This window comes from Zychaea mexicana, assembly GCF_025766255.1.
Source record: "Zychaea mexicana strain RSA 1403 chromosome Unknown BDB00scaffold_57, whole genome shotgun sequence".
Taxonomy (NCBI): domain Eukaryota; kingdom Fungi; phylum Mucoromycota; class Mucoromycetes; order Mucorales; family Lichtheimiaceae; genus Zychaea; species Zychaea mexicana.
Window position 1 is genome coordinate 85,405 of NW_026516720.1, and position 12,410 is coordinate 97,814.

At 45.0% G+C, this 12,410-nt stretch overlaps 4 protein-coding genes across 4 annotated transcripts; all 4 read left to right on the forward strand.

Moving 5' to 3' along the window:
• Positions 1-613: 613 nt before the first annotated feature.
• On the forward strand, positions 614-3,438 carry BDB00DRAFT_766975 (aconitate hydratase; the record flags this gene model as incomplete). Its single annotated transcript, XM_053119632.1, has 7 exons — positions 614-836; positions 914-931; positions 1,012-1,308; positions 1,392-1,570; positions 1,644-2,231; positions 2,316-2,441; positions 2,542-3,438. The coding sequence occupies 7 exons, from the start codon at positions 614-616 to the stop codon at positions 3,436-3,438; spliced, it is 2,328 nt and encodes a 775-aa protein (XP_052977758.1).
• A 263-nt stretch (positions 3,439-3,701) lies between these two features.
• Positions 3,702-6,728, forward strand: BDB00DRAFT_978205 (uncharacterized protein). Its single transcript, XM_053129948.1, has 3 exons — positions 3,702-4,874; positions 4,961-5,748; positions 5,823-6,728. Exons 1-3 carry the CDS (start codon positions 3,814-3,816, stop codon positions 6,632-6,634), a joined length of 2,661 nt encoding a protein of 886 aa, XP_052977759.1. The 5' UTR covers positions 3,702-3,813; the 3' UTR covers positions 6,635-6,728.
• A 568-nt stretch (positions 6,729-7,296) lies between these two features.
• Positions 7,297-8,546, forward strand: BDB00DRAFT_766935 (EamA-like transporter family-domain-containing protein; the record flags this gene model as incomplete). The annotated part of the gene is made up of 3 exons (XM_053119631.1): positions 7,297-7,687; positions 7,789-8,233; positions 8,378-8,546. 3 exons carry the CDS (start codon positions 7,297-7,299, stop codon positions 8,544-8,546), a joined length of 1,005 nt encoding a protein of 334 aa, XP_052977760.1.
• Positions 8,547-9,272: 726 nt separating this feature from the next.
• BDB00DRAFT_832495 (uncharacterized protein) lies at positions 9,273-10,407 on the forward strand. The gene is made up of 3 exons (XM_053124206.1): positions 9,273-9,856; positions 9,967-10,152; positions 10,229-10,407. The coding sequence occupies exons 1-2, from the start codon at positions 9,408-9,410 to the stop codon at positions 10,142-10,144; spliced, it is 627 nt and encodes a 208-aa protein (XP_052977761.1). The 5' UTR covers positions 9,273-9,407; the 3' UTR covers positions 10,145-10,152; positions 10,229-10,407.
• Positions 10,408-12,410: the final 2,003 nt, after the last annotated feature.

Genomic DNA, 12,410 nt, shown 5'->3' on the forward strand with positions numbered 1-12,410 from the left:
GTTGCATGCTGACAGCGGGTGACAACAGACAGCAACGGGCGAGTGGCAACCTGTTCGTTCCTATTCTCAAAGCAGCTTTAATGCAAGCGACTGTCTCTCACAGAAACACAAAGGATAGTTTAACGACAAAGTCGAGCGCAATAGAGTGTGGTTTTTGGTTTTTTTTTAATTTCAAGATTGCCGATGCTTAGATCAAAACAGTGAAATCTCTGACAGGAGTTTCCCCAAATCCAAGCATCTGGGGTTGAACGCCGACCAAAGAGAGCATCTCCGAGGTTACCATTTATGGAGTTCATCAGAGATGAAGCATCTCTTGGTGGATGCGGCTGTCAACAACACTCAAAACCAAATTCCCCTCAACTGAAACCTCTCTTTTTCTTTCTCTCTCTTTCCCCCTTCTTTTCACATACACACACACACACCCCCCAACTCTTTTTTTTTCCCCTCTCCCACTTCCACACACATAAAAGTAATGGTCAGTGCGTACCTTTCACAAAGCGTCCGAAGGGTAAGTTAACCTCGCCACACTTGGAAGTGGAAGTTAGGGAAACTTAAAAAAAGGGTCTTTTTTTCTGTTGATCAGGTTCCCCTCAAACATGCCATTCGGGCACCAATGACCCGATCGTTGGCAACAGCTGCTGTCAACCCGCTCGCTGAGAAAGATTGTCGCTCCATTACACCACCCTATGCCAAACTCAACGAAAACCTTGCCACCGTGCGACGTATTCTGAACAACCGCCCTTTGACACTTGCCGAAAAGATTGTTTACTCTCACTTGACCAACCCTGAAGAGACCGTGCCTGTCCGTGGCGAGACTTACCTCAAGCTTTCACCTGGTAAAGATGAACCAAGATGGCAAAAAGGAGTTTGTGATTCTAATCATCACATCTATTTTGTATCTATGTTACCTTAGATCGTGTTGCTATGCAAGGTTCGTTGGATTGGGAAAGGGGATACGGTCTGTGGGAGAAGGATAGTGGGGGAAGGAACTGACGCATAGGATGTAATTAGATGCTTCGGCACAGATGGCTTTGCTTCAGTTTATGATTTCGGGCATGTCGACTACCGCCGTACCTTCCTCGATCCACTGCGACCACTTGATCGAAGCTTATTCGGGCGCCGACAAGGACGTTGCGTCGTCGATCGTTACGAACAAGGAGATTTTCGATTTCCTGGAGAGTGCTGGAAAGAAATACGGTGTTGCTTTCTGGAAGCCTGGCAGTGGCATCATCCATCAGATTGTTTTGGAAAACTATGCTGCCCCCGGTGGTTTGATGCTTGGCACTGACAGTCATACTCCCAACGCTGGTAATGTTTCTTTTTTTTTTCTTGTTCCTCAATCCATTGTCGTGGACTAACACAATTCCGGATGTGTGTGTGTCCTATTTCAGGTGGTTTGGGTATGGTTGCTATCGGTGTGGGTGGTGCCGATGCTGTGGATGCCATGGCCGCTATTCCTTGGGAATTGAAGGCACCCAACGTCATTGGTGTCAAGCTTACCGGTGCTCTTGGTCCCTGGGCCAGTCCCAAGGATGTCATTCTCAAGCTGGCTGGTCAATTGACCGTTCGCGTAAGTCCATTTTCAAAAACTTGTTTATTTCAAAAATAAAAAGGAACGAGGAATTAAATCCAAATGTGTTTAGGGCGGTACTGGTCACATTATCGAATACTTTGGCGAAGGTGTCGACACTTTGTCCTGCACTGGTATGGCCACTATCACCAACATGGGTGCTGAGGTGGGTGCCACCACCTCCTTGTTCCCTTACAACAAGAGCATGCGCTCGTACTTGGGTGCCACTGGCCGTTCGCAGGTCGCCCAGGCTGCTGATGCGAATGCCCAGTTCTTGCGTGCCGACGAAGGCTCGGCCTATGACAAGGTGGTTGAAATCAACCTGTCTGAGGTCGAACCCCACATCAACGGTCCCTTCACTCCCGATTTGAGCACCCCGTTGAGCAAGTTTAAGGATATGGTCAAGGAGAACAACTGGAAGGATGAGCTTTCGGCTGGTTTGATTGGTAGCTGCACCAACTCTTCGTATCAGGACATGTCGCGCGCTGCTTCGATCGTCAAACAGGCTGGCGATGCTGGCATCCACCTGGAATCCAAGTTCCTGGTCACCCCCGGCTCTGAACAGATCCGCGCCACTATCGAACGTGATGGTCAAACTGCTATCTTTGAAGGTGCTGGTGCTCAAGTGCTTGCCAACGCATGTGGTCCTTGCATTGGTCAGGTAAGAAGAAGATAGTGTGTGTGCTGGAGATGAACAGCGGAGGAGAGATGATTGACAACCCTCCCCTTGTTACTACTTTTATAGTGGAAGCGCACGGACATTGACAAGACCAAGAAGGAGGACAACGCCATCTTGACCTCGTTCAACCGTAACTTCCGCAGCAGAAACGACGGTAACCCCAAGACCATGAACTTCCTTGCTGCCCCAGAGGTAAGTTTGACCTTGTGTCCATCCATATTACTACATGCCATGCGTAAAGAAAAAGAAAAAAAAAGTGTGGTTTGCTAAAACGTTGGCTTTTTGCTCCTAGATCGTCACTGCCATGGCTTTCTCGGGCAAACTCTCATTCAACCCCATGGTCGACACCTTGCAGGACAAGGACGGCAAGCCATTCAAGTTCCAGCCTCCCAGTGGTGATGACTTGCCCGGCCAAGGTTTCGAAACCGGCCGCGACACCTACGAGCCCCCATCCCCTACCCCTACCCCCGACTCTTCCGTCAACGTTGTTGTCAACCCCACCTCTAACCGTCTGCAGGTCTTGGAACCTTTTAAACCGTGGAACGGTGAGGAATTCAAAAATGTCCGCGTCCTTGTCAAGGTCCAAGGCAAGTGCACGACCGACCACATTTCAGCTGCCGGCCCATGGCTCAAGTACAAGGGCCACTTGGAGAACATTGCCGAAAACACCCTGATTGGCGCCATGAACGCAGACAACGGCCAAGTCAACGTGGTCCGCGACATCACCAACGGCAACGACGACAGCATTCCTGCGGTTGCCAAGAGCTACAAGAACCAAAACATCCCGTGGATGGTGATTGCTGACCACAACTACGGTGAAGGCTCTGCCCGTGAGCACGCTGCTTTGCAGGTGCGCTACCTCGGCTGTCCTTTGATCATCTCGCGCTCGTTCGCCCGTATTCACGAAACCAACCTGAAGAAGCAAGGTGTCCTTCCGTTGACCTTTGCTGACGAAAACGACTGGGAGAAGATCAACGGCGGTGATGTGATCGAGACTGTTGGTGTCAAGGGCTTGGCGCCCGGCAAACCCGTTCAGTTGCTTGTCACCAAAGCTGACGGCAGCAAGCTGACGATTGACGCCAAGCACACGATGAGCGTGGATCAGATTGAGTGGTTCCAGAAGGGCAGTGCCCTCAACCTTATCAAGGAAAAGGCTGAAGCATCATTATTATCATCGTCATCGGCTTAAGCCCTTTTCACAGTAACAGCAACCAGCATATTGTACCATAGAAAGCAGCAGCAGCAGCAGCAGCAGTAGTAGTCATTTTTACAAAAAAGTAGATATTTTTCATTAAAAGTTTTTTCTTGTTACCCCTCCTTCCTCCCCCATCATTTTTTTTTTATTTTTCACGAGAGACGAATATCCTAAAATGAATCAGGATCACGCTGTTGCAGGTGACACACACATTCGCGAGACTCGTCGATCCCAGCAGATTGGCTGTTTCTCTTTCTCTCTCTTTCTCTCTCTCTCTCTCTCTCACACACACACAGTCTTTTTGAAACTCTTTCCATTTTTTCTTTCTTTCCCTTCTTTACTTTGGATGTCTCTCACTGCTCAGCAGACATGTCCGAGCCAGTCAGCAATGTGGAGCATCCTCCAAGTCTTACCATGCCACGATCCATGCCGATCGACGACCGGGATCTTGAAGATGGTCCACTCTTTCGCGCCACCGTAACTCAACTGGAAAGCAAGACCAGCGCTCTGAAACAAAACGTCAAACGCATCCTCAAAGCCGCAACTGCATCTTTGGAGGCCAAGCGAGCCATGGTCGAAGCCGACGAGGCGTTTATCCATGTCCTCCAAGAAATTCCGAGCATGGACCCACTCTTCACGCACTATCTCAACACGACAGCTCCGAAAATGCACGAACAATGGGAACGTATGCAGCACTCGATGCAGTCGTTGCTCATCGATCCACTGCAAAAGCTGTATGAGATGGACATCAAGGCCGCCGAAGCCAAACGCAGACAATTTGACGACGAAAGCAAGCAATACTATGCCTATCTGTCGAAATACCTCAGCATCAAAAAGGACAACATTGCAAAAAAGGACAGTAGCGAGGCAAAGCACCAGGCCAAAAAGCACCACTTTGACATTAGCAAGTTTGAGTATCTAGCGTTTCTGGACGATCTGCATGGCGGCAAAAAGAATCAGGAAATCATGTATTACTTGCTCAGCTATTATCAGAAACAGTTTGCGTTTTATCAGGCCGTCGCTGCCTCGTTGGAACCAGCCAAGCCTGGTTTGGACGGCTTGGCGAGTTTGATGGCCGATGTTTCACGTGAGCAGGATTTGGTCAACAAGGAAAGGAACGAGAAACGGAAACTGCTAGGGATGCAGCAGCAGCAACAGCGCAGTTCATTGGACGAGCAGCATCCACTGTCTCCAACATTGCAACCTCAACAACAGCAACAACAACAGCCATCCATCGTCGAGCCACCCGATGTATCTGCCCCTCAAGTAGATGAAGACAAGTTTCGAGGCATACGTGATCTACAGCAACAACCCGACCGGGATCTCGTTTCAGGTTGTGGGCGCAGAAAGGAGGGCTTTTTGTTTGCCACATCAAAGCCTTTGAAAAGCACCAACACATTTGACAAGGCATCTGGCGCAATGTGGCACAAGTAAAAAATCTCTCTCTGTTTTTTTTTTTTGCAAATTGGAGACCACGCATACATTCTGTCAAAAACTAATGGTTGTATGTAACAAGATACTGGTGCGTAGTAAGCGGAGGACAACTGCATGAATACAGTAATTGGAAAGGACAACTGCAAACGCATATCGAACCCATCAATCTCCGGTTCGCAACGGCTCGAGAAGCACGGAACACAGAACGACGGTTTTGCTTTGAAGTCATCACGACCCATTTCCGACGCGTGTATCAGGCCACATCACAAGAAGAAATGCAGAGCTGGATGGCTACAATCAACAATGCTATCGAAAGTCTATTAAACGGTATGAGCAGCTCGGTCGACTTGTTGAAAAATATGGATATGCAACCAAAGTCGACGACCAAAAAGAGACACGGACGATCCTTGAGTGGCGCATTACGGCTAGGATTGTCGCAAGGAAGCAGTAGCGCTGGCGGTACGGGTGCTTTAGGTGGTACGGGTGGTGGGAACAGTAGTATAGCTTCGGGCAACATGGCTACTACAACCACGAGTTATCTCAAGAAACGGGCAAGCAATCTTAGCGGCGGTGACGCTGGAGCTGATCTATTGGCCGCAGTAGCAGCAAACAACGGCCGAGCAAACGAACTACCAGCATCTTCGGAGAACAAGTTTCGCTGGTCTGGCTTGAGCTTTGGTCGTTCATCGAGCACAAGCCATCATAACAACCATCACCGCTCGTCATCGTCATATAAATTTGAACCTACTGTTGTGAATACCCAGTTATTATCGCAGTTGAAACAAGATCCATCCAATAGGTATTGTGCAGACTGTGGAGACGAAAATCCAGATTGGTGCTCGCTTAATCTGGGCATTGTGCTTTGCATAGGTGAGTTTTTTCCTTCCCAGTGTTATTTTTTTTTTTTGTGTGGATGTTCGATTCACATTCTAGAATATGTTTAGAATGCTCTGGAATTCATCGATCGCTGGGCACACATATATCCAAAGTCAGATCACTGACACTCGACTGCACGTCCTATACCCCTGACATTGTCGCTCTTCTTCGTGCCATGGGCAATGCTCGATCCAACGCCATCTGGGCTGCCAACGCCACCGAGGGTTGTTGTGCCAAAGCAGACGATAACCGCCAAATCAAACTCAACTACATCCAAACCAAATATGTGGATCGTGCATTTGTAGCCGCAGCAGCAGCAGCACCGACCACTGAGGATCCGCAAACTTTATTAAATGAAGCGATCGACACGGATGCTATTCCCGCAGCGATGCACGCCATTGCACTCGGCGCAAACATCAATGCCTGTCGCATAACCGAATCAGCACAAAAGATACCATTGCTCAGCGACGACCAAGACGACGATGACGAATGGCAAAGCCGTGTACGCGAAAACAGTAGCGATCGTCTGGGCGACTTTTATATTCGATACCCTCTTCATTTTGCCTTACTTCATGGACGCGCCTCCGTAGACGACGACCTGGATCGCGATCATGTCTATCCCATGGCCGAACTCTTGTTACAGAACGGCGCAGATACTGGATTGGTGGACTCGGACACAGGTTACACTTTATCCGAGTTGGTCGGCATTGGCCATGTTGTCGACGACGAGGCAATCACTTACCTTAATAGTAAAAACTCGGCCCGTGGCCAGTCGCCTATCCTTCGATCCAGCATGCCACCCCCTTCATTACTCCACGATGACTGCGAAAGCCATCATGCATCTTGTACATTACATAACGATATTAGTAGTAATAAGTAATTTTTGTTATTGTTCTTTCTTTTTATTTTATAATTATTTTGAACACAAATATAATCTAGTACTAGTAATAGTATAATTTCTATAATCCAAAAGACACACACTACATGGTGTAAAAAAGCTCATCAATCGGTCTAGAGGCGTGTGCTGTTTTACCGCGCACTTTACACTTTGATCCGTCATTATCCATCATAGTCACAAGTTCATGCGGCTGTATCCCTTTCAATATTATAAAGTAGCGCGACCCTGTAATGTGCGACACTCTTTTGCGTGCTTTCAATGAAGATTATCTCTTCTGTGAATCACAACTCTGCACAATTGTTTCTGAAAGCCACAAGTAACGCATTAATACATTCTATATTACCATCATTGCAAGTATACTGATATACAAATTACCATAGGTTTCTTTGTGATTTTTATGAAAGATCAAGGGCCAGTGTTGCGACAAGGCGTAGATAGAAATAATGACGGCAACAAAGGAGCAGAGTTTAATACATCACACACGCAGGGCAGTAATATGAGAAACGCCACCTTTTTGCATAAAGATAGCATGGTGCTAAGATTCGATACATAACATGACTGCATATTACAGATCACGCGTTACTCTTTTTTATTATTACTTCTGTAAAGGGATACCCTTAACAATGCCTGGTGCAGAACAAGACATGGCAACAACAGCAGCCGGTATCCAACAAATAGAGGAGACCAGACCACTGCTGTCGCGAGAACAACAAGAGGATTCCACGGCAACGGCGCGCCATCTCAGGTCATTAGGAACAACTGGATTATTCGTTATGCTCTTATCCTCATTCGCTCATTCATGTGCTTCAGTCGCAGTGAAATGGAGCAGTTCCACTTTCCCATCATTTGAGATTGTCTTTGCACGATCCCTGTTTCAAACCTTACTCGGCCTTGTGGGATGTCTGTGGGTTCGAGCTAACCCATTGGGTCCGCCAGGAGTACGTCGCTGGATCGTCTTTTCTGGTCTGTTGGGCACCTTGGGTGCTGCGTGTCTCTATTATAGCTTGTCAAATTTGCCACTTGCAGAAACTACAAGTAAATCAAGAGTACATCTTTCATTTTGAAGATTTAAGCTGTATTTTTTTGTAAAACTAACACAATGGTGTTTCGATATATGTGTTTTATATGATGGATAGTCGTCATCTACCTGTACCCTACGCTGACAGCCATCATGGCAGCACTTTTTCTTGGTGAACCCTTTGGATGGTGGGACACCCTATCTGCAACCTTGTGCATGGTGGGTGCAGTACTCGTCTTTAAACCATACATACTGTTCGGTAGCAGCAGCAGCAAGAAGCAACCCTCGAATGATGGTAGCAATAATACTGCAATTGCAGCGTTAACAGCAATTCTGTGTGTCTTTTTTGCCTCTTCAGCATATACTGCTGTACGCAAAGTAGGCACTCGCACTCACTTTTTCTCTTTGACTTTTGTTACTGGATGCTTTCTTTGTCTTGTGAGCCTTCTTGTCGCCTTGTTTGGGTTCCAAGCGTTCGTGTTTCCCCACGACTTGAAGAGCTGGATGAAGTTCATTTCGATCGGTATTGCTTCTTCAGCGCAACAGTGTTTAGCGAATCTAGGGTAACGTACTATCAATCGAGAAACAAAGCATAAGATACCCAATTGACAATCGTGCATCATGAAGAAAAAAAATGTATACTAACAATTGCTTTTTCTTTTTCTTTTTTTTTTGTGCATGAATTAATTACAACAACAACAATACAGTGTTCAGTTGGCGCCTGCTGGATCAGCAACGCTTATGTGCATGAACGATATCATCTTTGCATTTATTTTTGGCATCCTTTTATTTGACGAATATCCAGATGCCATCAGTATCATTGGCGCCATCTTGATTATTGTAATGACTAGTAGTGTGGTAGCCATCAATAAATAGTACTAGGGGTGAGCTTTGTTTATGTTTCGCATTAAGCTTGATGCAACTATTTCTGTTAAAAACACAAAAGCAGCATGTGGAATTTTTGGGATGCCCTTCTAGCATCTTATGCAATTACATCACACCAAAATTCTGCTCTCCACCTTGGACGAATATCATGCGCGAGAGCGGTGATGCGAGGGAGCGATCTTTAGCTGGATTAAAGTCAATACCTAAGAAGCTTATGTGCAACGAGCTCCTTAACCTTGTACACCTTTTACAAAATCACAAATGTCGTACCAAGATTCGTCATCATCAGGAACAGCTATTCGTATCCAAGAACAACACCAAGAAGAGACCAGACCATTATTATCATTACCATGGCAATCAACGTTGGATAGAAGCAGCAACAGCACAAGAACAACAACAACGCTTCGCTTATTGGCACTAGGCATAAGGCGGGAAACCCTCGGGCTTTTTATTATGCTCTTGGCATCTTTAGCCCATGCTTCCCATTCCGTCTTTGTGAAATGGTGCAGTTTAACATTTCCGGCATTGCAAATCATTTTTGCACGATCGCTTCTTCAGACTTTGTTTGGCGTCTTGGGCTGTTGCTTGCTCGGCGTTAAGCCATCGGGTCCGTCCGGTGTGCGTCGATGGGTTGCGTTGCGTGGATTTTTCGGTGCCTTGAGCGTAGTCTGTCTTTATTACAGTATGCCGTACCTGTCATTGGCAGAAGTGACAGGTAAAAAAAAAAAAAAAACAGAAACTTGAATAGACAGCACACACTCTATAGCAAAAATCTATTGCTCAAATTTCTAGTTAATCAGGGAACAATGTGTCATCTTTTTGTGTGTAGTTATCATCTATTTATACCCCTCAATGACGGGCATTTTAGCTGCTCTGTTCCTCGGCGAGCCGTATGGGTGGTTAGAGGCGTCGTCTGCAGCGTTATGCATGGTCGGTGCAGCGTTGGTATCGAAGCCGTATATACTGTTTGGCGACAGTGACGGAACTCCTGGCGAGAAAACACCTACTCATGATGGCCAACACGAAGAGATCAACCACAGTACGACGACATTGGCGACGTGCATTGTTTTTCTTTCCGCCATTACGGCTTCGTTTACCTACACGATCGTTCGAAAGGTCGGGACCAAGAGCCATTTTTTGACGCTTGCAGTGTCCACAGGATATATGATGTGCTTCGTGAGCTTCCCAGCTGTACTATTCGGAATCCAAGATTTTGTAATGCCAACAAGCTACAAGGACTATTTGCTACTTCTCTCCGTTGGTTTCGTTGCTTTTATCTATCAATGTCTGGCGAATCTAGGGTAAATACTACAGCTATAAAAGAAGCTGTTACTCAAATTAATTTGAACTATATGAAGGGCATGTGTGCACTAATATCATACTCATCTTGTTATATGTATTTGCTATATAGAGTTCAATTAGCTCCAGCTGGGCCAGCAACGCTCATGTGTATGAACGACATTGTATTTGCGTTCATCTTTGGAATTTGTTTCTTTGATGAATACCCTGACGTTTTAAGTGTTCTCGGCGCTTTGTTGATTATGACCATGACTAGCATAGTAGCAGTTAATAAATGGAAGAAAAACTGATGAACATGGTACGCATGAATAATAAAAAGGTCACTATCCCCCCAGAAAATATACATCAATGGTGGCTGATGCTCGTAAAAATAGCGCCTGAAAGGAATTGAAATTGTATGATAAGCAGGTATCATTGTTGCTCAAGACCGGAGCATGATACTGTATATAGTTCCAAGTATTTCATGCGTATTGGGTAGATAGATTTGCCAAGAAATAATTGACTGGCGTGATACATTGAACCCTACTACATGTAGTATTTCTCAGAATCCAAGTACAAATGATTATTAACATGCTATGTATCAGTAAGGATTACATAGCTGTTATGTAAAGATCCCTTATGATGCTCTACATTCTCGTTAATATACATGGGAATGAGCAAGACACAGATGACGCTTCTATATTTTACGCAAGTGCATAAGAAAGGCGGTGGTATATAGAGATGCTTTCAAAATAGATCACTTTATATAACCAATATAATAACAGCATACGTCCGGATTCATCTTTGTAATATACTGTATATATAATGCTTCTTTGAAAACTTTACAGTGTTCTGGAAAGCTTTCAAAGTAGGCTGTTGAAGGCTTCAAAAGCGACGTTACATAACGCTGAAACTTGACACTCTTTATACAATGTAAAATCGAGCCCATACAATAGTGGATGTATATTATGTATAAGAGCTGAAATAACGAAATGCCGGAATAGTTGCTCATTAATGATACGCATGAAATTGCCAAAGTGATCGCCTATAAAAACTCTTTACTGAGCAAGGATGACCTGTAAGTGGATATTATCACTATCACCTCAAGTATCAATGTACATAGAGTGATGATAATGATTGTAGGAAAGTTGCATATGCTACCAAAAAGTCGAGGCACACTAGCTGCTGGGCGTCTTTCATGACGTATAAGTTAATGGAAAAAGAGAAACGAGTTGGTTGGTATATACATACATATGTGTGTAAAGTTCAGGGATCGTTCGTGGAGCTTTTAGGCACACATGTAGGTTGTAAAAATACAGTCTCGGCATGATGATACTATTGACACATTCTGCAAGGATTGACTTACTTGGCGGATTGCGTGAGCATATGTAATCAAAAGCAGCGCTGTTTGCCTGGTGGGTGGGTAAACAGTTAAGAATTCAATTAGTTATTGAGAGCAACAACCTTATTTGACATATATACGCCGCCACCCCCATGTGATCATCCTCAACCATCCGGATTTTTGTGTTCCTTGATATCAACAGCCTATCGATGTGATCCGAAAATTTACTCGTTGCGATACAAAAGATTTCACGGTGACTATATATATACAACAGCGGATGGGGATCATATAGCGGTTTTGGATTTGAAGTTTTTTCTTTTCAGATATGATATGTGAAAAAAAAGGGTTTCGGTGACTATTTTCCAATGATGGAATGTGGGTGCATGCTTAAATTGCACAGATCCGGGGACACGCGGTTGGCAACATAAGTGGAAGGTCATATTACCAGAAATTCGGATAAATACGTAGTAAAAACAATGCATGATGTTGATCGTGAAAAATTGTTTATATCTACCATGGGAAGAAAAGGCTTCAGTGAAAGATTAAGTAAAAAGAGGATAAACACTGCCTCTGCAACTTTTTAAAAAAGGTTATGGTCTTGTTGCGCTATTGAATTCTGCCGACCCATTTGTATACATGTAGATGACCGATACAAAGTCGCGCATTAAAAAGCTTAAAATAGGAAAAAGACATCTCCCTACGCCTCACAGCATCACCTAATTTTGTATTTGGGGATTTTTACGTTGGCCTTTCGGTTCCCGAGTAGTACTGGGACTCTGCATGTGTAAAACACGATCCAAATCAATCTGTCAACGCCGGCCACTTTACATATACCATATTAAAAAGAAATCTGTATTTCTTCTTAGCTTTTTACGACACGTTCGAAGAAAAGAAGCGGGTGCTTCGTCAACGAGTGCGGATAGTATTAAAGGCTTACGTGTACAGATCGTGTGAATGATTTGATTAGTTATCAAATTGTGTATGGATTTGCTCCGTGGGATATCCGTTAGAAAATGGAAGCAGATTCTGTTTGGTGTTTATTTATGTCTGGGAAAATGCGGTGCATCAAAAGAAAAAAAAAAAGGAACCGGATCCTAGATGGGTTGAATAGTTTGTATATGGCGCGACGGCCAAACGATCCGCATCGAGAGCATCAGGTTTTTGAAAGTGTTTTGTAATGGCGTGCACACGCGCCCACTATGTGGGTGGTACGTTTTTCGTCATCGTAGGCATGT